This window comes from Phyllostomus hastatus, unplaced genomic scaffold (genome assembly GCF_019186645.2).
Source record: "Phyllostomus hastatus isolate PE091 unplaced genomic scaffold, TTU_PhHast_1.1 phas_scaffold_216, whole genome shotgun sequence".
Taxonomy (NCBI): domain Eukaryota; kingdom Metazoa; phylum Chordata; class Mammalia; order Chiroptera; family Phyllostomidae; genus Phyllostomus; species Phyllostomus hastatus.
The window spans coordinates 20830447-20858286 of NW_025334018.1; the positions used below are offsets into that span (position 1 = coordinate 20830447).

Consider the following 27840-nt stretch of genomic DNA (forward strand, 5'->3'; position numbering starts at 1 on the left):
CTCCAAGTAACCGTCATACAGGCAATTATGTCAGTCTGTGTAAATATAAGACTGAGTTCCCATGGTCCGGGAGGGTCAGCTTCTCAGAGTCCACACTGCGTTGACCGTGCTAATGAGTTTGGTTTCTTTTCTGACAGCTGACACACGGTAGCCCAGGAGGCCGGAGCCGGCAGAGGTGAGCTTTGGGAGGGAGGGGGAGGGGGCCTTCAGGGAAAGGCGGAGCCTGGCTTGGGGTTGGGGTGGAGGGAGGAATCGAGGGGGCTTGCGAACAGCTACAGTTCAGTCCCTCCGCAGGCCCTGCTGCGTCCTGAGGGCACTTTAGGATGAAAGGTTATGATCACCTTTTCTGAGAGTTATTTGTTATGGACTTTTTTTTTTTATTGTGCTTTTGGCTCACGGTGTCCCCTCCTTGGAGACTCTTCCTGGAAAGGGTCTAATTATAGCGGCAGAAGCTCTGTCACCACCGGAGGCTCTGCAAGGCTCTGCACCGGGGCCTGAGGGTCAGCTGAGTTCCTTCCGTCTGTCGAGGTGCCTCACTGTTCTTGGAAGTCTCTCAAAACTCCTGTAGAGGGGCTTTTGTTCGTGGGGACTCGTTCCTAAGGAGAAAGATGAACATGGTGGTGTTTTCCACCTCTCTTATCTCCTCAATAAAATACACTGAAAAAAAAAAGAGAGAAGAGTGGTTGAGAGAATTGACTACTGCAGGTTGTCAGCCGGGGGGCCACCCTCCAGGCTGACCGTTGGTGGTCACCATCTGAGGCCGAGTTCAATATCTGCAGGTACACTGCCCTTTCATTTTATTTTTATTTTTGCAAAAGAATCTTGTGAAAATCAAGATTAAAGGCTTAAAAAGAAACAAAACTCCTACATTTCAGCATAAAGTTTCCAAAATAAAATAATTCTGGAGCTCTGCACCAATATTCACGCTTTCAAAAGTTTCAGTTCTTTGCAGTCTGATCTCCTTAGGTCTTTGGTAGTTCATTAAAATAGTTTGCTATTGTATTTACTCTGATTTCCTACTGGGAGTTGCCAGATAAAGTGCAGGACGCCCAGGGTACATTGAAATCAGTTTTTAGGATAAGTCTGCACCAATTCAAATTTCATCAGGTACCTTGGATTTTAATTTGCTAAGTCTGGCCACCCTACCTAGTGGCAAGTAGGTTCTTTTGTGTGTCTTAGCGTTCTAGAGCATATTTTCAAATGCTTTCGTAGTGAAAGACAAAAACACCATTTTCTCAGAAAAAAAACAGACTACCAGTTGCCAAAAATCGTTCACTTGCGTAAAACAGAACACTCAGTTCTCAGAACTGGAGCTTTCAAAGAGCACCCAGTCCTGGCCTTGCAAATCGAGTCCGGCCGCTCCTCCCTTTGGGAGAAGTTCCCTCTGGCGGCGGGACAAACTGGCTCCACCCAGCTGCTGAAATGTGATACAAGTTGTAACAGGACCGGAAGTTGGCCGGCTGTCTTGCTTCTCAAGGTAAGCGTTTCTTTCAGTTCTCTTGTCAGAGCTCTTTGCAAAGCGAAGCGTTTAAAAATTGGATCTAGCTCAGTGACAGCAGGGGGCTGACGGGGCTGGCGGGGGGGGGGTGGTGGGGGGGGGGGAGGGCCGTCCGCGACACGGGACGGCCGCTGGATTAGCAGACCTCGCTCCGCAGCCTGTAGGGCGCTCACCCACGCTCTGTAGGGAGTGCAGTCAGAACTTGTCCCTGTGACTTTGACTGAGGAGCTGTGGCCCCAGCGAGAGGGCCATCCCGAGGAGCAGTGACTTTATGGAGGCATAGCTGTGGTTATTTATTTTATTTTTTTTAATTTAAACTATGGGAACCCTCTTTTATATTTACACAGAACGACATAATTACTTGTAGGAAGGTTACTTGGAGGCTTACTTGGTTTTTAAAGTGTCTTTCAAGGTAGAACTTTTAGCTTCCACCCACCCCCGCCCCTGGTGCGCCTTTAGATTTTCCCAGAGCCCCCGCCCTTCATTTTTTGCGTGCTGCCCTGGGGGCAACGGGGATTTTTCAGTTTGTAAAGGAGTTTATCAGGAGCATTTCCCTGCGAAGCTACAGGATTCTGTTCAGACATTTTCTTTTTCCTCTGAATTAAAAAAAAAAAGGGGGGGGGAGGAGGTGGTGACCTGCACTCAGACGGCGCAGGGACCGGAGACTAAAATCGGCCCGTGGTTTGTCCACGACCCTGAGCCAGACGTTTCAGGGGTGGTGTTGCTTCAAGGGATGAGCCCCGACAAGCCTTACCGGCGCTATTCCCAGTGTGGTCTGCTCGCTGTTGCAAAACGGCATCCAAGTGGGGCTCATTCGCCGCCTCCAGGAATCTGCCAAAAGGCATGTCACCGGTTGTGCAACAGAACCGGGACACGCCCTGGCCGGGCGGCTCACTGGGTTGCAGCGTCGCCCCCACGCGGCAAAGGGTCTCCGGTGCGGTCCAGGTTGGGGGCACGTCACGGAGGCAGCTGATGGCTGCTTCTCTCTCCCGTGGCTGTTCTTTTCTTGCAACTGCTTCCTCTGTCTCTCCGAAGTGAATAATAATAATAATAGAAAAATCCTCAAGTGAGGATTACAAAAGTAACATGGAAAAGATGGTCCCTGTAGAGGAAGTGGAGGCTTTCAGCAGACGTGCGTGAAGGCCCACAGTGGGCCGTGGGGAGAGAGCAGAGCCCCGAACCCGGGTCAGACTTCACCCGGCGGGTGCCTTTCGTGACCCCTGCGGGAGCATCTGGCTCGCCGGCTGCTGGGAGCAGGCGGTGGTTCTCCAGAGCTGCCGCCCGGTGGCACGGAGGCTGCCTGTCCTGTTTCAGTGCCACCTGACCCTGACGCGCTCTCCCTCTCCTTCCGGAGATGGCCGTGCCGGGACTTGCGGTTGGCGCCGTCCTCCTCCTGCTGCTCGTGGCCACTGTGGCTCCTTACCCCAACGGAAAAGTCACCGAGTCCTGCCACAACATGGTTCCTCGGCACGGCCACACCCCGCGCCCCGATCCCGTGCACAGCGTCGCCGTGAGCCAGGCCACGTTCGCACCGGGGGACCACCTGGAAGGTACCGGCTGGGCTCCCGGCTGCTGTTTCCGTTTCAGTCTTTCCCCGCGGGGTGAATTGTCACTGCTGCTGGCGTGGCACGGTTCTGGTCAACCCCCCGTCCCCTGTCGGTCAGATGCCCCTTGTCAGCCTCGCACTCACCGATTTTGCGTGGGGCCACCGCCAAGGACCCACCGTATTCCGTCAGAAGTTCGCCCACTCCTGGTCCGGGACGGGTTTTAAAATGTGTTTGCTAACAATACTTTCGACTCAATAGGAAAGAAAATCAAGTTTCCTTTATGTGGTGTGAGCTATAATAAGCCCTTATCTTCCTGTTTTCCTCCCTCTTTGGGGAACTCTTATCTTTCTTCCCTCGGTGTAATCTCTTTTGTCATCCCCATTCTTTCGGCAGACTGCAGGCTGGCGGTGAAAGGTGTATCTGTAATAATGTTTTAAAAACTCCATTTTCTGCAGTTCTAGAAATGCAGACTTTGTAGGTACTCTCTGACCCAAGGAGTACACGCAAGGTGCACTTTGTGTTACATACATGATGCCCCTTAGAGGTTCGCCCTGCACGGTCCGGCTGTTAAAGGCCTAAGGATCGGCAGCAAAGAAACAGATACTTTCACCCAGCCCTTTCCAAGCTGCTCTGGCCTCAGGGGCCAGCCCCTGACCCCCGCCTGCTGCCTCGGGTCCCCTGCGGACGGGCTCTGACGTCTGCCGGAGCCGGGTCCCGGGTGGAACCTAGCTCAGAACACTGTGTAGAGCACGCCTTTTACTGCTTTCTGTCCGGGGCAGCTTTGGGTTGGAACTCCCGGTTCTGACTCGCGCGCGCCTCCGCTGCACGGTCTGCTTTCGGGAACACCCCCTCACCGCTCACCCTGCCCTGTCGTCTGTCCGTGCCTCAGTGACGCTGTCCGGGCCGGAGTTCAAAGGCTTTCTCCTGGAGGCGCGGGACGCGGAGCATTTGAGCGGCCCTCCTATTGGCTCCTTCACTTTGATTGACAGCGACGCGTCCCAGCTCCTGACCTGCGAAGACAGAGAGGTGGGTGCTCGGCGTGAGACTGACCTCTGTCGGTGTCCACGGGTCTCTTAGCAACGGGGTGGCGTTTGCCGGGTAGGGGCGCCCTTGCCCACGCGCAGTGGACGCCTAAGCAGGTTCGCAGCGGGCCAGCCTGCCCTCTCCTGCCCCTGCGGGCAACGCGTTTGCGCACACCGGCGCCGTGAGAAAGGCAGGGCCGTAGCTAGAAATATCGAGTGTGTAGCTCTCGATATTTTATATAACGCCGACCCTTCCGATACTGGTGTTTGAAGGGTGTTTCCGTGTTGCTGGCCGAGTTGTACAGAGGGACAGAAATCTATCATTTTCGTCCTTCATTCGTGTCCTAAACACTTATTATGCCAGAAACGGTCCTGGCTGCAAGGGATAGGGTGATGCACCACACTTCCTCTCGTTTCGGGAAGAGCTCCTAGCCTTTCACGTAAGTGAGGCAGGTGTGTGCGTGACGTGTGGCACACGGGTGGAGCACGGACAGGGGGCCGACTCCTGAGTAGAGCAGTGCGGTGCCTTCATTAGAAGCACCCCCAGGATGGGAAGCGGGCTGGGGTGCCGCACACGCACCCGAGGGGATGGAAGGTGAGCTTCCTGGAGGAGGGGACCCCAAAGCTGGGCCACACGGAAGGAGTAGGAAGCCGCCAGGTGGATGAACGCGGGAGATAAGGTTGTTCAAGAGGAAGTGATTCCGGAAATGTAATCACTGCGTCTTTGGAGGCAAGAACTTTTTCTCTTGATGACTCTCCTGCACACTATTTGTGTGTATCGATGGAGGGAGCATAACTTTATAGCATAAACGAAACAACAGGGAAGTCTACAGAGCATGAACGCACCCAGCATTCATAACTCTCTTCAGCTCTTGAATTTCTGCTGACTCAGATCTAGTCCCAGGGCCCCGCTGCTAAGCTGGTCGTAACCGGTCGGCAGGAGTACGTGAGTCCCACTTCTAAACAGAATGGCCTTTGCCAGCATGTCAAGGTCGTGCAGAAGTAAATTCCTTGCACCAGACGGCAGTGGTTCCAGCCCCGCTGAGCTTGAGCTGTCACGCGACTGACTGGCGGTCCTTTTCCATCTCGTTTCAGGGGTCGGCGGTGAGCCACACAAACGCACACAAGAAGACAGAGATTAAAGTCTGGTGGAACGCCCCCCAGAGCGCCCCGAACCACATCCAGTTTCTGTGAGTGGAAGGCAGAGTCAGAAGCTTTGGAACTGGGACGGCTGACGCGATAAGGGGCTGAGTTGTGTTTTTGTACCTGCTGGACACTCTCCTGGGCGGGGGAGGTTCGGTGTGGCTCCAGCGGCCCCTCCGCGGTGTAAGCAGGGGTCCTGCTCATTCTGTGTTTCCACCCGTGCGCCCCCAGCACCTGGCACAGGCCCCTCCTAGGAGGCGCTTCAATTGGGCAAAGGAAGCACCATCTTTCTGTCACATCGTAGGAGCCACCGTGATAATCCTTGAGTCTGTAGGGAGCTGGGCTACAACTTGTATTGATTTGCTCCCGCCTTGGTATGAGAATAGGAAGAAAAGGAAAATTGTCCTGAAACCCGGGTGACTTTTGTGCAGCGTCATACATTGCAGACTAGATTGTCAGACACTTGTCCCTTAACCCTAGCGGAGCTCAGTCCTGTCCCAGGATGAATGGCTCCCGAGGGCTGCCGTGCCGTTGCCCTCTCGACACGGTTCCATTTCCTGCTCCGCTTTGTGGACGAGGTCCCAGCGCTCGGTAACTCGGCTGTGCCCCTGTGGGTCGTGGGACCTGCAAAGAAGGGGTGTCACCCAGTCACAGCTGACGGTGGCTTCTGCAGCCTCTGTGTAGCCTCTTGCCCTGGTGGCCTGGCACCCCTGCCCTCTGAACAGAGCATGGCGAGAAGCGTGAGCCGCGGTAGGCTTCACACGTCGGGGGAATCCGTGAGGTTCAGTCTTTGGGTCTGGCGTCAGGAGCATGCCCTCGAAACTAGATGGAGAAGAGAGGAAGAGGGGGGAGGGGGAGGGAGAGGGGGGAGGGGGGAGGGGAGGGAGTCACCAGGGGTTTGTTAAGCTACACTGCTAGGTCGTGTGTCCCTCTTTCATTCCTTTTTTCCCCTTCGAAGTTTTGCTTCCACTGTGGTGGCCCCGACCGGGGCTCCGTCTGACCTCCCTGGTACTGCATTTCAGAGCCACGGTTGTGCAGAAGTACAAAACCTACTGGGTGAAGATTCCTAGTCCTGTGGTTTCCCAGCCCAACGCACCTCCCTTCTCAACACCTGAACCCACGGCAGCACCTTTGTCCACCTTTCCTCCCGTCTCCCACTTAACCAAGAGAGTAAGTAGCCTTGACGGTTTCTCTGAGTGCAGCCTGGGGTGGGGGGGCTCCCCGGAAATCGTGTTCTGGGCTCGGCGAAGTGCGGGCCGGCTGTAGTGGACCCAGCCGTGCGGGGCGGGGCGGCCGCCTTTCGGGTTCTCCGTGGGAACTCTGAGGGAGCCGTCACTGCCACCTGGCGACGTGCCGGTCAGGGTAGAGGGGGTGCGGGACCCTGCACGCGCAAGCCATGGTCGTGGCATTGACGCCCAGTGTCTCCCAGCGGTGGGCGTGTTTTCCTCCGAAAATGAGTCTGGTGAAGCGCAGCCAGAATTCCCTCCCTCCTGCTCTCTCTCTTTCTCTCTCCCACCAAATATCAAACGTGGAGAGGGAGCTTGAAGCTTAAGCTACTTTTAGGCAAGATTTGGAGCACCGTCTTTTTTTTTTTTTTAAGATTTTATTTATTTATTTATTTTCAGAGAGTGAAGGGAGGGAGAAAGAGAGAGAGAGAGAGAGAGAAACATCAATGTGCGGTTGCTGGGGGCTGTGCCCTGCAACCCAGGCATGTGCCCTGACTGGGAACTGAACCCACAACACTTTGGTTCACAGCCCACGCTCAATCCACTGAGCTAAGCCAGCCAGGGCTTGGAGCACCGACTTAGTTCAGGAAGGCCCTCGAGTCCCCGGGAACTCTCCGGGCTGGAGCTCGGGGACCCCTGCTGGCTGGTCAGCGGGCACTGCACGTTGGCCCCTGGGTCAGAGGAGTCACGCTGGAGGAAGCAGATCCTGCAAAGGGGGGTGATCATTAGAAACAGAAGGGGTTTATCGGAGGCAGCCCTGATACACTGGGCTTACTCCTTCCGAAGCTGACCTACTGGAAAGTGCCTCAAGGCAGGTCTTCACGGCCTGAGCCCTGACCTGTCTGCTCTGTGTGTGGCTTTGGGCAAATGACTGAATTCTTCAAGTCTCAGCTTTTTCGCCTGTGAAACGAGAATAACACCTAACTTAGCTAGCATCACTGGGAGAACTGAACAATGTAGTGGAATGTAGTGGTTTCTAACCACTCTGCACTAAGTGGGTATTCAATAAACATTGGTTCCTTTTTCCTTCTCTTTCCCTTATCTTGTCCTAACTCCCTGTTCCTTTGGGAAGGCCAAGTGAAACACTCGCACTTCTCTGTAACACCTTTCTGTTTTCCTCTTCTTCTGCATTTTACAACAGATGAGAATGAGATGTGATTGTGTTATTATGAACGTTGTACTTTTGTTTGACCACGCACTTAGATCTATCCTTTCTTTGCACGACTTCTTCGTTTGTTTACTCTTCATGTTGAGTTATTTAAGAGCTGCGTTAGGGGAAGGAGCGGTTCCTCTGGGCCTGAGCTCCCTCGCAGGAGTCTGCTGACCAGACTGTGATTTTCCCACGTATTCACATACAAGGCATCCGCTCTGGGAGCTTCTGTTGTATCTCTGCGCCGAGTGTCCTGTCTCTCAGTGGGGGGAGGGGGGCGGTCACTCGGAGCCACAGGATGAGGTGAGGGCGCCTGTGGGGCAGGAGGAGCCCGCAGGTCCGTCCTGTCCAGCCCCTGCTGCAGGGCTGACGGTGCTGGTGTGATGGACGGAGCAGAGACCCGAGCCCCAGCTCCTGGTTGCTAGCGGCTCGTTCTCCGCCCTGCTCCGGGTTCTCAGCGGGCTTCTGGGAGATAACAGGAAGTGTGCACAGGTATTGGCCTCTGCCCTCGGTCCTGCTCATCTGTGGCCCTGGTTCCCGCACAGAGCTCCTAGCCCCTTGCATCTCGGAGTGAGGGGAGTGTGGGACACGGAGTGCCCATGTCCCCTGGGATTTCCGGGGTGATGGGAACGTGCTTTGTTCTAATGAGGGGACTCCGGGCGGCTCCTGAGCGGGGCTGGTCACCGGAAAGACCAAGCGAGAAATAGAAGCTTGGAACTTTCAGTCCCAACCACTGCTCCCCGGACAGGTGAGAGGGGCTGAACGTTGAGTTACAATCCTTCATGCCCATGTGATAAAATCCAGACGGTACAGGTTTCCGAGCGCTCCTGGGCCACTGAACGAACCCCCGGAGGCGCGGGCAGGGCGGAGCCTGAGCAGGCCTGGCGCTCGGTGCCCCTCCCACACGCCTTGCCCCCCCCTCCCCCGCTGCTTCTGCCCGGCTGGTCCCGGGTTGTGTCCTTTCGCAGCAGACTGTGATCTAGTGAGTCAACCCTTTCGCCTGGTGTCTGTGAGCCATCTTAGTACATTGTCAAACCAGGGAGGGGGTCGCAGGAACCTCCGATTTGTGGCTGACCGGTCCGAAGCACAGGGGGCAGCTCGGGACTTGGGAACGGCCCCTGGAGTGGGGCAGACTTGTGGGACGAGCCCATCACCTGTGGGTCTGATGCTAACTTCAGGCTGATACTGTCCGAGTGGAACCGAGTTGCAGGACACCCGCAGAGACCTGCAGAGGCGCTTACTGTGGGGAAAGCCCCCCACCCCCGACTCCTGATGTTTGGTGGCCAGAAGTACAGGTAGAAAGAAGAAGAAATGAGTCTGTTCTATACGGTTTCTTATGTGAAATCTGGTTGCATGAAGGAATGTTTGGCTGTCAACCAACATGTACTGTTTCACGGTGCATTCCAACAAGACGCCTGCTCGTTCGCTCTGTCAGATTGTCGAACCAGCGTTTTTGAGTTTCCTCTTCCCTGCTGGACCAAGGGGCCCTAAACCAAGTCTCTGTAGATGGTTCTTGTTTCTTCCCACTAAGTTGCTATTCCTGTTTGGAGTGGGGACATGTATAGGAGTTAGAGAGGACGGTCGGTCCCTTTTCTCTCACATTATTTTAATATCAAATTTGAGTTGAATTCTAGAAGCAGAGTCCAAGATCTAAATATAGAATTTTGCAAAGGTTTTGCTTGGTTGCTTTTTAAAATTCTGCCTCTGAAAACTAGAGGGCACCCTCTCGGCAAGAGTGCCAATGTGGACTTTAATATTCCCTAAGAACAAGTGTCTCAGAATCTGCCAGCAGCTTTGCTTGGGAACATAATTAAAGTGAAATATTTTGTGTATTAAAGGAACCTTAATACTTGTGCATAATTACAGTCCAACTGCTGGGCCTTCCAGATTTTAATTAAAATTAATTGAGTTTGGAAGTTCACGACCTCACTGCTGCCCCGGTCAGTTCTAATCCGGCCCGTGTCTTCTGGTCCCGCGCTGGAATCCTGTTATGAGAAGGGGTCTCGTTAAACCCGTCATTAGAAAGGAGCTGCCTGTTCGATAACGAAGACTCCCCCTGTCGTCTTTCCAGTTCAGTGCCTCCGACTGTGGGAACAAGAAGTTCTGTGTCCGGAGCCCGGCGGCCTGTGACCCGGAGAAGGAGAGCACCTGCGTCTTCCTGTCCTTCGCCCGAGACGGCCAGTCCGTGGCGGTGGAACTGAGCGGTCCCAGCAAAGGCTATCTGTCCTTTGCGCTTTCTCACGACAGATGGATGGTTTGTACCTCTCACCTACACGCGCGGGGCTGAACTTGGAGTCGCTGCAGCCAGTGGCGGGTTAGCTGGCGGGTTAGCTGTTCGTTCCAGCGTCAGACGGCTGCACCTCCGGGGGAACGGGAAGGGCGGGGCAGAGTCGCCGAGGACAGAGGCTGAGCACAGCGGCTTCGGGTGTTCCGTGCCTGCGTCAGAGAGCAGGCCGTCCCCAGGAAAGCTAGTCGTTGTACTTCCAGTGGGTTTGCCACTTTGTCCTTCTGTCCGTCTCTGTCTGTCTGTGTCTCTGTAGTGAAGCAGGCAGTGTAGTTAAAAACAAAGTTTTCTGCATGGAGTCCCCCGTCGTCTGTGATGCTTTCCAGCCCCTCGTGGTTTTCTCACGTGGCACCCCGCAGCCACGGGCTGAGCTCTGGTCTTTGTCCCAGTGGTCACGGGTGCGTTTCCCAAGCAGGAACTTCGGCCGGGGTGTCAGGCAGAACTGCGTGCACCCGTCCGGCTTGGCACCTTTGTCTGAGTGCAGGAGGTGGCGCTGTGTGTGGCTGATGCCCCTCTCCCCGGGCAGTGGGTGCTGCAGGCTCCCACGGTTTTCTGATGCCCCTCTCCCTGGGCAGTGGGTGCTGCAGGCTCCCACGGTTTTCTGCCGGCGGCAGCCTTGTGCTGTGGGTGCTGCAGCGTCCTGATTTCCGTGGGACAGCCACCAAGAGCATGGGGGCCAGGGCCTGTTCAGAGATGGCACTGGGTGGGGCGGGGGGGGATACCCTCAGGTGGAGAAAGCCTCTGGCCCGCGCCTCAGCGGAGGCGCGGGGTCTGTTCTGGAGGGGTTTCGTCCCATGGGGTTTCACACTCACCCCCACGTTTCAGAAGAGAAAAGCGGGCTCTCCGGTGCTGGGGTCGGAGAGCTAACTCGCTCCCTCGAAGTGCGTGCCGATCGCACTGCTCCTTGCACGCTGCCGGCGAGTATTCCGGGGAGCCGGGTGTGGCTTCTGCTGGGGGGCACACTGCCGTCTCTGCACCCGACCTCTGTGTTTCATGGCGTAGTTCCAGGAGGCGCCCAGCGTCCTTCGTGAAACAAACCACGTACTCAAACCCACCAGAGACACGTCACATGCTTTTTAAAAACATGTGAGAAATTGTGACTCTTTCCCTTTCAAAGGTGCTTCTATGGGGAACATCACACTTGCTCAGGTGACGATGCCGTTGTTCAAATATGTCCCACACTTCCCGGTGGCACCTGCCAGAACTGCGGCCTGGCAAAAAGGCCATGTGTGGTGCACCAGGTGGATGGTGAGGCTGGGCTCGAAATAAAATGGGGTGGGGGGGCCGTAGCGCAAGGACAGACGGTGCATGGGGTGGAGCTGGCCGTGCGGAAGGGGTGCTGTTGAGTCCGATGGGTTTAACAGTGGTACCTGGCGAACACCTGTGCAGTTCCATCGGGGTTCGTCTCTGCCGCATCGTCCTCACCTAGGTGCGTGCCCTAGTCACTCCGATAAGAAACCCTGCAGCCACGTGCTCGCCCAGCTTGCTGCAGCAGTGTGCTAAGTCTGCCAGCAGGGGGAGGAGACCCGGTGTCGCTCCCTGTGCGGTGAGGAGGGGCCCGCGGGTAGACCAGTTAGCTGTGTTCTAAGTTGTAGGCATAAAAGCGTTTATCTCTAATTCAGGGTGTATTTATCTTACTTGTGTTTCTGGTATAGTACTCATCAGAAGTGTTTAGGAAGAAGACTTAATTGTACAGGTGCAGTTGATTTCCAGAGCAGTCCTATTTAATGATTCCAATCATCTGTACACCTGTCAGCCTAAATAAATCGTCCTCAGAAGTATTTTTACAGTGGTTATTTCTATTTTTGGTTATTTTTAAATTTTTAGGATATTTCTGTGACCTGCTATGTCTTCTGAGGATTTGATGTAAATTTAAATGCTGAAGATATGTCATGAGTATTGATTAAATAACCTAAATTATACCTTTTTAAAAAAATTGGCTTGTAAATTAACGGTAGCAATTGTTTTGATAGCAGTCCTCATCATTAAAATTGATGACAAGTATAATTTCTCATAGTTTTGCTAGTAATGACTTGCTAACATCTGAATTTTAACTGACTTTCAAAGAATATACGTCTTCCTCATCTCAGATATTTTTAAAAATAACAATAAATATATCAAGTATACATACTATTGTAACTTCTTTTCTCTTCCCTTCCATGCCCAGTATCATCTTGTTCTATGAACAGTTTCTCAACATTCAGATTCTAGAATGTTCCCAGGCCTGACCTCTCTGCATTCCAGATTGGGGTGTCTGGCTGCTCTGTCTAGATGGGTGTGTTCCTGGGCGCCCCAAACCCCCTTCCCTCGCACTGAACGTGGGACACTCTCGCCCTCTCCGATGTCCTCTGCGTCCCTAGTTCTCAGTGACGGACAATAACAAAAATGCAGCTGCTCTCACCGATGGCTTCTGTGCAGACACTGTCCTGGGAAACTTGTAGACTGTCTCGCTCACCACCGCCAGCACCGTCTCTGGCATCCGGGAAAGTCTGGGCGGCAACTTAGATTTCTCCTGTCTATGCGCCTCTCAGGTCCTTCTTCCTCTGACCCACCCCAACGTTTTGTTTTGAGAAGTTTTAAATTGCGTGAAGGTTGAGAGAATGCTACAGCAAACACCAGTGAGCCCTTCATGTATAGTTGCCACTGTACCCTTCCTTCTCTCTCATTCTCTCTCTCTTTCTCCATGTCTTTTGTGTGTTTGTGTGTGTGTATAGACTGATTTATGATGCATGTATAAAAGAATTCTTATGGTTCATTGATGATAGACATCCTAGAAAACCCACACTGTTTGTTTAAACTGGAGCTCAGCAAGCTTTCTCTGTACTGGTCCAGATACTAATTGTAGAGTCTATGAGCCACACGGTCTCGGCTGCCACGACTCAACTCTGCCGTTGTGGTGCCGAAGCAGCCAGGCAGCCCGTAAATTAATAGGCATGTTGTGTTCCAATAAAACTTTATTTACAGACACGGAATTTGCATTTCATCTATTTTTACCTTTCACGAGACATTATCATTCTTCCTTTAATGAAAAGAAAAACACTGGGGTATGTAAACACTGTTCTCAGGCTGTGGCCTGTGCAAAAGCAGGCGCAGGGTTGAATTTGGTCTGCGTGCCCTGGTTTCTGAAACCCTGGTGTAATTCATGAGGACGCCAAACTTCTTATCTTGAGTTGCGCTGATTCTGAGCTGAAGATTAGATGCCTAACAGTGGAGAATTGCTTTGCTAAGGTTATGTACTTGAGAGTTCTTGAAGTGGAACTTTTAGAAAATCCAATTAAAACATGTTAGAATCGAGACATTGATTTTAACTGGCTGCTCTTGGATCTGGTTTAAGGAGCTTAGCGACTAGAGCACATAAAACGCCTTGTTGGATAGTTTATGGAGAATGATTTAGAATAGGAGAAAGAACCCAAACTATGCGCAATAATTTAAAATCTAAGTTATTCATTTGCACCTTAAAGGGATACCATGCCTTTTGAAGACGTGGTCCGCCCTTGGGGAGTCAGTTTAAAGAAGATGCGGCTTTTAGAGCTGGGGAGTATTCGGGACGGAAGGATGCATGGGAACTGACCTGGCACAGAACTTACCCTTGAGCCCTGACCTTTGGGCCTCGGTCTGTCGTGCCGAACCTCTGGACCGTGCACCTTCTAAGCAATGTTTGTCTTCCGTCTTAAAGGTTACCCCCCAAACCCAGTATAATGCAGTGCACTTACACTCCTGAAATTTGTAAGGCACAGACAGTTATTTACAAATATCCGGAACAATGTTCCTGATAAATTCAAAAAGGTAGCAAAACTGTGTGTTTTGTTATTTGGAGAGAAAAAATAGGCATAAATATAAATAGATTTGGACAAATGCATATGAAAGCATTAATAGCGTGTTCAATTGGTGACAGGTTTATGGGGGCATAAATGTGTTGTATGTCTATTTTAGCCTGATATGAATACTGAATTTATATTGCTTTCATATAACAATAATTTTTTATTTTTTAAGATTTTATTTATTTATTTTTAGAGAGAGGGGAAGGGAGGGAGAAAGAGAGGGAAACATCAATATGTGTTTGCCTCTCATGTGCCCCCTACTGGGGACCTGGCCAGCAACTCAGGCCTGTGCCCTGACTGGGGTTTGAACTGGCGACCCTTTGGTTCACAGGCCCACGCTCGATCCACTGAGCTCTGCCAGCCAGGATAACAAAATCATTCTGATTCATAAATTGGACAGCCAGTTCTCTAGAATTGATAGTATCATGTAAGACTGTCGGTAAATGATGTTTTAAAGATACCAAATACAATTTGACTTGATCAAGGACTTAAAAAGAATAAAATGTTGAAATTCCTGTAAACTTTTCCCATCTGCAACTGTTTTCCAGGGGGACGATGACGCCTACCTGTGTGTTCGGGAAGAGCAGACTGTGCGCATCCAGCCCTCCCACCTGAAGGGGCGGAGCCACCCCGTGCTGGAGTCCTGGGTAGGTGTGCCGCTCCTAGGAGTCTCCACCTGGCCCACCCCCTGCTGGCCACGTGGCTAACAGTGGCACGTGTCTGTGGGGCAAGGTAGCCTCGAACCCAAGTTAGTGGCAGAGCCTGAGCAGCCCCTGGCTGCAGGGCCTTCCCTTATACTCTGGGAAGAAACTTCTCTGCACTTTGTTTTATTTTATATACGTATGTATAAAATAAATATATATATTTATGTATAACTTATATACATAAAATATGTATAAAATTTATATTTGAGGTGTGCAACACGATGTGTCAATATACATATACATAGCGAAATACTGACTGCACTGAAGCTAATGAACATCCCCATCTCCTCCTGTGGTTACCGTGTTTTTGTAGCGAGAGCTCCTGGGATCTACCCTCTGACCAAATTCCCAGCACTCAGTGCAGCCTCCCCAGCCACAGTCACCGCGCCGTGCGTGAGATCTCTAGGCGTACTCGTCCTGCGTAACTGCAAGTTCGCCCCCTTTTCTGGGCTTCAGGGAGCACAGAACAAGTGTCTCTTATAGGAAGAGGTGACTCCTTGCTGGTGCCACTTAAATCTTTTTCATTGCATCACACAGAAAGTGATTCAGGGCTTGTTGAGACACTCAAAGCGTCCGCCCTTTCCAGTAGCTCGCAGGCAGATGTTTAAGGAGAGGTTGGTGTTAGTGACACAAGAATTTCTTGCCCTGGGACAGAGCGGGGCCCGTCCGGTGGAGCCGGGTCCAGGGCCTGGGCAGTTGTCTCACCGGGCCCTCGCTGGCATCTGTGCCACAGGCGGCCCATGTCTGGTAGAGACGTGTCCTTTTTTTTTTAATAAGCCATATATTTTTTAAAGGTTTTATTTATTTTTTTTAGAGAGGGAAGGGAGGGAGATAGAGAAAGAGAGAGAGAGTAACATCAATGTGCGGTTGCTGGGGGCCGTGGCCTGCAACCCAGGCAGGTGCCCTGACTGGGAATCGAACCTGCGACACTTTGGTTCGCAGCCTGAGCTCAATCCACTGAGCTACACCAGCCAGGGCGGGACGTATCCTTTTTACAAGGGCAGTTGGCCAGCAAGTGAGCTCCGGGTGAGCAGTAGCCGTTGCCTAATGAGAGGGCGCGTTCCCCACGCCGCTGTCCTGTGGGTTGACTCCCACGGGTGGGCGGGACCTCTCCCTGGCCGCAGGGTGCGTTCTGGCCACTAGGGTTCTGCTTGCTGATTGTGTCTGCAGTGTTCGGGATTGTTAGCGGCCAGATGGAGTCTTACGTTTCTCGCCTGGGCAGGGGGACTGTGGGGTTTCGACAAAGTAAAACTCATACTCTTGCCAAGCGGGACGAAGACAAGTAAACCAGGAGACGGTGTTTCTCGCACCCCTCCAGCAGGAAGTGGGCGAACAGTGACTCTGCGGACGAAACACGCGCCCGGGACCTGAGAGAAGGGGAATGGGACGGGGCGGGATGCCGACCGTACCTTGTTTTTAGCAGACTCTGAAGTGCTGAGGGGCCCCTCTCTGCGTGTTTGCAGGATGCCCTGGAGGAGATGGCGTGGAGGCTGGAGGACGGCGTCATGCAGTGCTCGTTCAGACGGAACATTACCCTTCCCGGGGCGGAGAACAGATTCGACCTGAACGCGAGCTACTACGTATTTCTGGCCTCTGGCGCCGCCGAGGAAGGTGAGTGCTGTCTATTGGTAAAAACCGTCTTTTCAAGGTATGTTCCTCTTCTCCCCCCTCACCCCCGGTTTTGGAGAGACTACCGTAATCGCTCGTTTTTAAGATATGCACACTCGTGGGTCAAGATTTATCAGAACCTTTTCCCATTTTTGCCTTCCATTTGGACCTTGGTCGACCTTCAAGCTTTGTTTCCTTAGAACCTAGGTGAAAGTAGTGTCACCTGTGTGATAAGGCGACACGCGTAGGACACGAGAGATTTCTGGCGGGCAGGCAGCACTGGGTAAGCAGCACTGGGGCTGCGAGCGAGCGGGAAGCCGTGTGTATCTCTGGCCGGCCGCCTCGGGTGCCGGAGCGTAGCCGGATCCTCTGCAGGAGCGCTAGATGCGGTGACTTGGGGGTCGTTGCAGGCGGTGTTGGCTCTTGTGGCGTAACCGGTTCCTCGTCGGTTTCCTGTCCTCGGATCTGAGCTGTCCCCAGGGAGATGGAGACACGTAGAACGCCTTTGTAACTAACCGCAGCCCTCTCCTCATTGCTGACACCGTCCCGCAGCGCGGGAAGCAGCCCGGAGATAGGCCGTGCGTCGGAGCCGACTGGCAGACAGGACTTGTTTGGGTGAAGAAGTGGTTCACAACTGGGAAATCTCCCGGACTAAATCATGAACGGAGTAGAGACCCCGTTATCACGTGGCCCGTGCTTCGAACATTGAGGAATCCCGTGGGTCACCTCGTACCGGAGAGCTTTGCACCAAACACACGCCCCCCCCTCCCGTGGACGGCAGGGTCACGTTCTCACGGGGCCGTCCAGCGGAGCTCGGACATGGTCAGGGGTGCTGCCTCGGTGAAGAGGCAGCTCGTGCTCAGTGCACGGCTCCGCAGTGAATCAGGGTGGCAAACACTTTCTTCCCACGTGGTTCTTCAGTGGCTTTCTGGTCACTGTCAGTGGTCTCCCTTACCTTTTTCTCTTGATGCTTCTGTAGCTCCTGGCAGTGTCTCTTCTTTCCTCTCTCCTCTGGGCACAGATGACGTGAATGTCTTGTTCTCTGCTTCTGCTCTTGTCATCTCTGTTAGTTTATAACAATACGATGAAAGCATTGGCCAAACGAGCAGTCAGGTGACCTAACTTCTATCCTCACTGCTTTGAAAACTTTCAGTCTCACGCTGAAAACCTATCAGTGAACCCGACTATTTCTGGCTTATCTTTTCACTGGTCTATTTTTCTGTTTCTGCACTGGTTGAATTACCATCGCTTTATAATGGGTTGGGGATTTTGATAGCATCCTGGCCTTCTTATTCAGGAATTCTTGCTTTTGTTATATAACTGTTCTTAGGATGAACTTTAGAAATGATTTGTTGAATTCCATTAGAAATCCTGCTGGGGGTGTGACTGGAATTGCAATGAAGTTTTAGATTCCTTCGGGGGATAATCAAGGGCTTTGCAGTAAACAGTGGGTCTCCCTGTTCCGGAATAAACACGTTGGGGTGTTCTGTGCACTCAGATCCTCGGGTTTTCCTTGTGTCTTCATGGAGGGTTTATGCATTTTTTGTTACTGTGGTCCTAGGTATTTTATAGGTTTCTAAAGCTATTGTGAATGGGATTATTTTCCTTAGGTTTTCCAAACTTGTTGGCATACAGGAGAGTTACAGATTTTTGAATGTGTATCTTGAATGTAGCTACCTAGTTTTCTAGACCATTATCTTGGATTGTCCTGGTAGATATCGTGTCTTGTGCAGAGGATACCAGGGTAACAGCCCTCATGTTCCTCCTCCTTTCACTGCGTGGTTTACTCCTCCCAGGAAAATGTGGGGTGGCCGTGGTGACGTCATTTCTAATCTTGTTTGCGATACTCCTTTTTATCGTGTGCTCAGAGCTGCCAAAAACTCAGTTGATTTTATCGGCTTTTTATAGACTTGATTTTTCTGATTTTTAGACTTAGACTTATTAGTTGGTTAATTTCTACCTTTAGTTTTAATCAGTCTTTCTGATTTCCTAGGTTACATTTTGTTGGTTTAAATGCGCCTTGAATTAAATGACCACTTCAGTCAGTGCTTTAAGCCTTTTTTCTTTTTCTTTTTAAGGAAATGCTTTTAGATGATAAAGCTTGTGAATAGGACCCTGATTGCATCACATGGGTTTTGATGTGAAGTGTCTTCATTGTCACTCATTTTTAAGAAGACTTGTGGTTTAGTTTTGATTTCCTACTTAACCCAAGGGTTATTTAGAAAAGTAGTTTTATAAATATCTAGGTGGACCATTTTTCCTAGCCTTTTGTTGTTAATTTTTAGTTTTGTTGCATTTTGGATAGATAATATAATTGTTTTCTGTAAAGATATTTCTTTTTGGAAATTATTACCATGTGATCTGTGGTCTACTATGTATTTTTGTTTGGGACAAACACTCATATATATGTTATATAAAATTTCTTAATTATTTTTATTCTTTTCATCACTTGCCTTATATTCTAAAAATAATGTTTGTTCCATAATTTATTTACTAATGCTCCTAATGATATCCATTTAGCTGGTTTAAATTTTGGGGGGCTAGCATAAAAAAGTTTCTGTGAACATTCTTGCACATGTGTCTTTGGGGAAAAGGTGAGTATTTCTGTGGGTTAGATTCTCAGAACGAATGAACTCACACACATACACACTCACATATACAAACTAACTGGAATAAGTGTATTCACAGATTTAAATGTATACATAATAAATACTAATATAATAATCTATTCTCAAATTGTTTACATCATTTTCCTTTGGGATTTTTTTTTTTGGCTTATTGGTGGAACCCAGTCCAAGTTGACCATAGGCCAAATAACTTGGCCTCAGAATGTCTTTGTTTTTCTCCAGGGCCCAATTTCTGCTAGTTTACTCTAGGAGTCTAGATTACTTTTTTAATGTATTCTCTTCCCAGAATTATACTTGACATTTTTAATGATTTGTGATCATAGTAACCGTAATTATTTTGACTAAACATCGTCTGTGGGGCTCTCACCATCATTTCTGCATTCCTCGTCCTCACTTTGATTCATGTCTTGGTCGGCTAAATTATTGGTGTTTCTTTAATTTTGTTTTCAGTGAGATCATGTGACCTTACATCTATCTTTATGTTGTATTTATACAAGAACAGCGTCTCTGTTGATATTTCTTTTTTATTATTGTAAGCACTTTTGTTTCCATGTTGTGACACTGTCTTTCCACTCTTCCTCTGCTGAGAAAGTAGTTCCCATCTTTTTTTCCCCTTCTTTTCATAATTTCAGGTCAAATTTATAGGCATCCGCAGCAGCCCCTGATCACGTACGAAAAGTACGACGTGACGGGCCACCCGGAGGACGTGGGAGGGTCCCAGTCTCCGCTCCTTCTGAAGGCCCACGGTGAGTAGGCCCCGGGTGGTCGTGTCCGAGTCTGTGGGTAAGTTTATGGGACGAGTCAGCGCGGCGGGATCAGGAAGGGCGGCGAGCGTCATTCGGCAAACGTTCACGCGCCTTCTCTGTGCAGCCGCTGACCCTTGCAGGTGTCGGCGCTTCCCTGCACGTTTGCGCGTTTTTGTTAAAGGCGGAGACCAGGCTAATGCAGTGGTTTTCACCCTGGCTGCTCGGTACAATCACCAGTGGGGCACCTGTCGTTTCAGAGAAGTGTCCTCATTGTTTCTAACTGAATGTCAGGGCGTTATTGGACTTAACTTTTCAGAGACATTCATTCTGCCACTTATTATAGTAAATGCTAATAAAAGAGCTGTTTGTGATTTTGATTTTGTAACAGTTGCTTGGTTTCAAAGACGTGGCTTGTTACTGAAGAGTGAGCCCTGTACAAGCGACTGAGGGCACTCAACACGCTGGGTCTGGGCTGCAGTGTCTGGCACTCACCTGGGCACAGGGACCAGACGGCGGGGGGGGGGGTGCGGCGGCCTGAGAGCAAGGCCCCGACCTGCTGGGTCTGCCGCTCCAGGTGACGCTGACTCCCTTTGAGAAGTAGCCCCGACTATTGCTGAAAAGATGGGGCTTAGACGCAGGGGAATAACGCAGTGTGTACTATACAATTGTAAAATATTAATATTTGGGAGGAACGCTCCTTATTTGGTGTATTTCATTTATTATCTCCAGAGTTTTGTCTCATAGAGTTTCAATGGCTGTTATCATAGTTAAGCTTGGAAATAACTTGACACTTTAGTACTGTTAATTTGCTCCTGTTCCTAAGTAAGTGGATTCAGAAATGAGGTACTTGTGTTGTTTTTTGTTGTTGTTTGTGTGTGTGTTTGTTTTTTGGAGAGCAATGTGGGACGCGTCCCAGGTGCCTGAGGGCTACATCAACGTGATGTCAGGAGTACCGCTGCCCCAGCCAGGCTGGGTCGAGTCCCCAGGTTGTGACCCTGGGAGAGAGCCCCTCTGTGCCTTAGCTTCCCACTCACAGTCCTGGAGCAGGGACCACTGCGTCCACCTCACAGGACTGTCGCCAAGGCGGAGTAGGTTACTGCCTGGAGAGCTCCTGGAGACAGCGCCTCGCACACAGTGGGAGCGCGGGCGTGGGGGCGGTTCGCCGTCCCACAGACATGGCGACGCCGTGCCGTACAGGGAGTGCGAGGTTCTGCTTGTGTTGAGTGAACGTCCTTTGCGGGTCGTGCATCCTTTCTGCGCGTCCGGCCGGGTCGTCCAGAGCGGCGCGGTTGCTCCAGGTGCCATCCGTGGTTCTTCCTTCCTGCAGGCGCCCTGATGTTGGTGGCCTGGGTGGCTGCCGTTAGCATCGGGGTGATCGTCGCCCGGTTCTTCAAGCCTGTGTTGTCACACCCTGTCTTTGGCGACGCAGCTTGGTTTCAGGTAGGCGGGGGAAGCGCCTTCGTGCAGCTCCCGTATTATTGTATGTCTCAACCTGAAGACAGATGAGTTCCCTGGGCTCCTTTCCCTTTTTCTGCCTGCGGTGCAGTTGTGGTAGCTTTGGAGTCCTCCCAGTTTCTTCTCTTCTGCCCTTTGGTTTCCTAACCGATTGAGCATGGGCACAAGGCACTTGACAGAGATGAGAACAGAGACGGCTTTATGAAGGGGCCAGGGCCCGTGTGTCCCTTGTCACATGGACTTCGGGACCCCAACAGTCCTGACTCCTGGGTCCAGCGGCACCGAGCACAGAGGGTGAAGGAAGGCGGGAGAGCAGTCGGGAGAAATGGTGGGCGCTCCCTGTCCCCCCTCCAGCCCCCGGCCACAGTGGTGTGTCCTCTGGCTGTCCACCAGTCAATGTCCGACCACCCTGACCCGCCAGTCAAGGCTGTCTGTCCCGCCTGTGGGTGGGCGTGGGAACGAGATGCATTTCTTTTCACCTTGCCCCTTTGCTTGGGATGAGGGTTTAGTTCTCAGTAGTAACCTGATCAAGGGCCAATCAGCCGCCTTAAGACAGAGCGAAACAAACCTGACCTTTCTCGGGTCGCAGAGCAGAGATGTTTGACGAACAGTGGGAGGTCGATGAGGATATGCTGAGCTGGAATGCATGTCCATCTGCAGAAAAAATGCTGCTCATTGAGACAGTGTTCGCGGGGCTGGCAGGCAAGAAAGTGTGGGGGGCTGGGAGAGGCCCCGCCCTGCCGCCCCAGGGCTGGGGGAGCCTGGCAAACGCTTGGGAAAACGGAGGGCGGAGCTCAGGGCTGTCTTTGAGGTTCAGTGGGGTACTCAGATTTTTAGCTGACCCCACACCAGCCAGGGGTCCATCAGAGGCATACCTGCAGGGAGTCTCTCCCGCGATCTCGTCCCCACGGCATCACCAGCTCCGCCCTCTGACACAGGTAACTGTCCTCTCGCCCTGCCACTCCCCCCTTGCAGGTGCACCGCGCGCTGATGCTCACCACCTGCGTCCTCACCGGCATCGCCTTCGTCCTGCCCTTCGTGTACCGGGGAGGCTGGAGCAGGGTAAGCACCGCTTAAACCATGGAAGGCTTTCCACCTAAGTCCACCTAGGAGCCAAAGGAGGGCTGTGTTACTCTCAGGGGATGGGCGGAAGGGCGTTTCTGCAGCGCCCCTCCTCCTCTGTGAATCATCCGCAGGCTCTCTCACCCGGCTGGGGTCGGGGGTCGGCGGTGGGGGTGGAGTGCGCGCGTCTGCGCAGACTGCTTAGGGACGAAAAGTGTTCTGAGGCCGCATCAGATGTTGCGTCCGCCCTGGGTGGCCGTGGGGAGTTTTCGGACCGCGGAGCGGTGGGAGTTCCGCGTGCGTGTGCTGCTGTCTCGGGCGCACGGACACCGCAGGCGGTCTCCTCTAGCGAACGCGGTGACTTCCACCGAGCTGACCTTCAGTGCGCCCCCATCAGGGACCGGCTGTGCCAAGTGTTATCGTTCAGTTGAAAACCTCGAAGGGCGTGGATGCGGCCGTGATCCCATGTCACAAATGAAGAAGCTGAGGCTGAGTCTCCAGCTTGGACCTCACGGCCGGCTGGAGACTCACACCTTCCGCCGCGTCCTGGGGACGTGAACCTGCCTAACGCGTCTCAGACTCAGCGTGTCCAGGCTGGGGCTCCTGACCTTTCCTCCCCATCCCGCCCCGCCGGCCTCCATCTCCCGTTAGCTGTGGGAGATGCCTCTCGTTAGCTGTGGGCACTCCCTTCTTGGGCTGCATCCTTGGAATCGTCCTGCACTCTGCTGTCTGTGCACCCTCGGCCCCTCGCCCCGTGTCAGAGCCGCCTGGAGATCCGTTGGACCTACATTTACAACGCCGTGCGTCTGCCCATCACCGACACTGCTCTGTGGGCCTCAGCACCGCCCCCTGCTGCCCATCACCGACACTGCTCTGTGGGCCTCAGCACCAACCCCTGCTGCCCATCACTGACACTACTCTGTGGGCCTCAGCGTTGCCCCCTGCTGCCCATCACTGACACTGCTCTGTGGGCCTCAGCACCGCCCCCTGCTGCCCATCACCGACACTGTTCTGTGGGCCTTAGCACTGCCCCCTGCTGCCCATCACTGACACTGCTCTGTGGGCCTCAGCACCGCCCCCTGCTGCCCATCACCGACACTGTTCTGTGGGCCTTAGCACTGCCCCCTGCTGCCCATCACTGACACTGTTCTGTGGGCCTCAGCACTGCCCCCTGCTGCCCATCACTGATACTGCTCTGTGGGCCTCAGCACCGCCCCCTGCTGTCCATCACTGACACTACTCTGTGGGCCTCAGCGTCGCCCCCTGCTGCCCTGGCTGTTGGCAGTGGGTGCCTCTCACTGGTTTCTCCACGCCAGCCCTTGTGCACGCAGCCAAGATGGCAGCGTGATTTTTAAAAAACGTAAATTAGGTCATGCCACGTCTCTGCCCCAGACTGGTTTCTCTAATGTCTCAGTTTTATTCAAAGTTCCAGGTCAAGTCCGTCCAACAACCTTCATGATTGGGCCCCCAGTGACTCCTAACCCGACTCCCCTGCCCGAACTCATCATCCCTTTTACCTGTGTTGGCCGGCCGCCAGGCAGGCCTCTGCTGGGGTCTTTGCAAAGATGCACGGCCTCAGTCACCCGTCCTCCACCCTCAGCTGCTTGGAGTCTTTGCTCAAGACGGCTTCCCAGAGCGCCCTGCCTTGCTCTATTTTTTTCCGTGTGTCACGCCGTACAGTTTGTTTGTTATGGTTTTTCCTTTGTCTGCCTCCCACTCAAGTGTGTAAGTCCTGTGCTTGTCCACTGTGCAGCTTAAGCACCGGGACAGATTCTGGGGCGTAGTAGGTGCTTAGAACGTATTTACTGAGTATGTGAATGAGGCTTGTCCAGGATGAGCCATGTGCCAAAGTCGGAGCCCGTGCTCCTGGTACCCTCCAAATTCGACATTTCAGTTCCGGCTTTTGCCGCGTGAGTTCAGAGGCGCGCAGGGGTCTAAGCAGATCATCACAATATGTCGGTGGTCGCCCTCGGCACGCCCCAGTCTAGGTGGGCTGCGCACGCCTGAGGTGTGTTGGCGGTCATCTGTCACCCGCTGGGAGACAGGCGGCCTTCTGTGCGTGGGTTCCGCCACGGTGTACGCACCGCGGGGCCTTGGGGGCGTCACTTGGTGTCTCTGAGCCTCGGCTCCCCCGTCGGTAAAACATCGGGTCATCCGTCACCGAGTGGGACGCGTCCGAGTGAGCCTGGGTGGTGACGTGTGTGCGGTGTGTGTGCCTGGTGTAGCGCGGACGCTCGGTGACTGGTGTGGGTGGTCGTGGTCGTCGTCATCGTCGTCACTGTCACATGTCTAAGACCACATTAAGAATACACACACGTGAACACTGTTTTAAACTTGGGGGTTTAACCCGAGAGCATTCATTCACGTGACTCGATGTCCCCCGTGTAGCACGCAGGTTGTCACCCCTACCTGGGCTGCACCGTGATGACCTTGGCGGTTCTGCAGCCCGTGCTGGCAGGCTTCCGGCCCCCTCTGCACGACCCCAGGTAGGCGCACCTGTCTGCGGAGCTGCCCTTCCTGCGGGGTCACGGGTCGGCAGACTCCTCCCTCTCCCGGGGAGGCGTGTCGCATTTTATGAAATTCAGTGATAAGTTCTCTCTACTCGAAAGGCTTTATTATTATTTTTAAAGATTTTATTGATTTATGTTTAGAGAGAGGGGAAGGGGGGAGAAAGAGAGGGAGAGGAACATCAATGCCTGGTTGCCTCTCATGAGCCCCCTGCTGGGGACCTGGCCTGCAAACCAGGCATGAGTCCTGACTGGGAACTGAACAGGTGACCTTTCCGTTTGCAGGCCCGCGCTCAGTCCACTGAGCCACACCAGCCAGGGCAGCTTGCAAGGCTTTAACATGTATTTCAGATAGCTAGTTCCTAGGCAATAAGAGAAATAGCATGCTTTCTCTTCTCTTGGGAAGTAGTTGTGGTTCCGTCACTTCCAAGGACCCTGACTGCTTCTTTGTCTTGGTAGAAGGCACCTGTTTAACTGGACTCACTGGGGGATCGGAACGGCAGCCAGAATCATAGCAGGTAAGGAGCCGCGCCGCCGCTCGTCCGTGGGTGTGACTGCCAGTCGCCCTTCGGCGTCCATGGTGCTCGGATGCCTTAGCCACGGGAGTCGTTGGTTGTCGAGGAGAAACCAGCCTTAAACATCGAAATCCAGAACGTCCTCTCTAGGGGTAACTGTTTCAGTCATCATTTCAGTTTTAAGCGTGAGATTTTCAAATTGACTTTAAAACTCTGCTTTGAAGACTTTATTTTTTTTAGCAGAATACACTATGTTGGCAGCCAAATATTTAAGCCGCTCCAGTTGCGGGTCATTTGTGAGCGGGGCCGAGGGGGCGTCCCGGCCCTCGGTCCCCAGGGCCTTTCCGTGGGACGGTGCCTTCCAGGGAAGGGTGGCCACACGGGTCAGGGGTGACTTTCCAGCATGGTCTGATGCCTCAGGCAACACACGCCGGAGCTGGCACCCGCCCCCACACGCCCATCCCCGGGGGCTCTTTGTGGCCAGGAGGGCACCGCCCTCCGTGGGGGTGGGGGCCGTGCCTGTCTCCCTGCCTTTGGGCCGACTCCCTGCCACGTGCGGCTGCTGCGTTTGGAAGAATCGGCGCAGCGTACTCGTCATTTCCCATGTGACCCTCGCCAGTCTGACAGTAAGACTGGGAAACAAAGAGTGAATTAAATATTTGGTCTTCAGTATTAACTTAATTCATCTGGTAAACTCTTTTAGTTATGTCCGACTTGCTGTAATACACACAGGTAGACGCCCAGTCGCCTCTCCTGGAGGCGACGACGTTTCAGCGTGTGTGGTTTCCTGTTCACGCAGTGGCAGCGATGTTCCTGGGCATGGACCTACCAGGGCTGAGCCTCCCCGGCCCCTGGAAAACCTACACGATGCTGGGGTTCGTGGCCTGGCACGTTGGGGCCGAGATCGTCCTGGAGATACACGCTTACCGACTCTCTCGGAAAGGTAGCCGGCTGGGAAAGCCACGTGACACGGAAACGCGGTCACGTGAACCAGTGCACTACGACCCCTCTCTCCAGACCGATGCATGACAATTCCCCGGTAGCTCGCTCAGCATTTCTGTTGTGATTACTCAGTCAGTGGTCAAGACCATGGGCGTTTTCTGCTCTTCTTTTTTATATTTGTTTGCATTAGAAATTAGGAGTAAAATGTAAGGGAGAGACTGTGGGCTTTGGGGGGGAGCAGGCTTCTCTGTGAGTGCTTTGCCGTGTGCGCCGGTCTGGGTCAGAGCTGGTGTGCAGGGGACCCCGAATGCGGGGGGAGAGAACCCTGAGGTGGAGGGGGGAGAGATGCCCCATGTCGGCACGGGGCAGAGCCGCGGGCAGGTGCTGTGGGCTGGCCCTTCCGTTGCCTCGTATTCGGTACATTGGGTACAGCTAGCTCATCAGTGAGCCGGACTGGACGTCCTGGCTTTGCCGGGGCCGTCTGGGTGGCCTGAGTCCCAGGCTGGGCACTGTGCCTGGAGCTGTGCGGGTGGGGAAGGTGCAGAGAATGCGTGATCTTTTTAACCCGCTTGCATCCTGGGCCAAGTGTCCTTTTCAGCGCCCCCCCATCCCCCTCTGTCTCCACCCCAAGTATAAGTAAGGGTGGCTTTCTAAGAACCAAACCTCTCCGTTGTCTAGTGTCTGTGCTGTGGATTTAGGGGCCTGGGCGGCTTTTAGGAACCGATTAGTCCTGCCGGTTTTGGTTCCTGATAGGAATGCAAGAGCTTTCGAGGGTCCCCGAGTTGTGCATAGAACTCGTGCTGTTAGGAGCTTGACACGGTGCTCCTGGGCCAGGACGAGAGGGCGGGTTTTACGTGCTTGTCCCCGTGCGGGAGAGCCGGAACTGTCCAGAGATTCGAGCGTCTGGGAGCTTGGAACGGGAGCACGTGGTCGGCGAACACGGCAGGTCAGGCCGCTGTTGCGGTGCGTTTGCCCGCGCGCCCACGGCCTTACTCACTTCTGCTCTTGTCCTCGACAGTTGAAATACTGGACGACACCAGAATTCAGATCATTGAGCCGTTCACCATAGCGGACGCAGAAGTAAGTCCCTGTCATCTTGCTGATGGACGGCACGAGCCCCGGGGACGGCGGTTTCTTCCCGTCACACACGTCGACTTCTCTTTCAGGGCCACGCTTTCAAAAAGGCGGTGCTGGCGGTGTACGTCTGCGGGAACCTCACCTTCCTCCTCATCTTCTTAGCCGCCATCTACCGCCTCTGAGCGGGCAGAGGCCTCGCCGCCGCCGCCACCGCCACCGACCGGGTCGTCACCAACATGAAGCCACAGGGACACCGGCCATGCCGACCGCCCGGGGCAGGGCGGACTCTTGGACTCCGACTTGGAGGAGCGGCACGTGTCTCTCGAGACGTGCTGAAGTCTGGCTTTCAGAAGGCGGTGCTCAGCAGGCCCCTCTGGGCTGCAGAGGGGGGTCCGTGCGGCCTTCAGGTGCCGCTCTGGGCCTTGAAGGGGAGGGAGGTCCGGGAGAGGGGACCCTCAGGTGTTGCCGTGACAAGGTGTTGAGCGTGTGAGCGGCTGTGGAAGGGAACAGGGCCCGTCTGCAGGCCAGGGGCGGCGCCGTGGCAACAGGAGAGGAGAGGACACGTGTCCCGGACGAGGCAAGAACTGGGGTGCTTTAGACACACGTCCGTTTTCGGGACTTCTTGAGGAACTGTGTTTTTTCGACACTTCCCTTGCTCTGTTTTCTCTCCTTTCTGGTGAAGGTGGACACGGGGCTGACGCCACTGCAGGTTTGGTTAACGTTTAAATACCTTGCGGATATTATCGTTTCTTTCTTAGTTATGAAGTGTAAGTGTGCGTCTTCCGCTGCAGAGCTGAAGTGGCACTTTTACATGTCCGCTGTTTTGACAGCAAGATTGGAGTCCGATGCCTTTGGAGATGGTAGACTTGCATTTGGAAATTAATAAAGCTCACCTTTGCGAACGCA

The 27840-nt window shown here is 53.2% G+C and overlaps 1 protein-coding gene across 3 annotated transcripts; it reads left to right on the top strand.

Annotated features, from left to right (window-relative positions):
- The first annotated feature begins 37 nt into the window (after positions 1-37).
- Positions 38-27840, top strand: FRRS1 (ferric chelate reductase 1). 3 transcript variants are annotated; one of them, XM_045816939.1, is made up of 17 exons: positions 38-175; positions 1290-1477; positions 2813-3048; positions 3935-4071; positions 5163-5257; positions 6233-6380; positions 9658-9840; positions 14240-14338; positions 15859-16006; positions 19263-19376; positions 20704-20816; positions 21807-21893; positions 24282-24379; positions 24860-24918; positions 25715-25858; positions 26876-26937; positions 27024-27840. In XM_045816939.1, exons 3-17 carry the CDS (start codon positions 2853-2855, stop codon positions 27114-27116), a joined length of 1776 nt encoding a protein of 591 aa, XP_045672895.1. In that variant the 5' UTR covers positions 38-175; positions 1290-1477; positions 2813-2852; the 3' UTR covers positions 27117-27840. The 3 variants fall into 3 exon arrangements, with proteins under 3 accessions (XP_045672895.1, XP_045672893.1, XP_045672894.1); XM_045816937.1 differs by having other exon boundaries at positions 39-175; positions 2853-3048; XM_045816938.1 differs by lacking the exon at positions 38-175 and having other exon boundaries at positions 1238-1477; positions 2853-3048.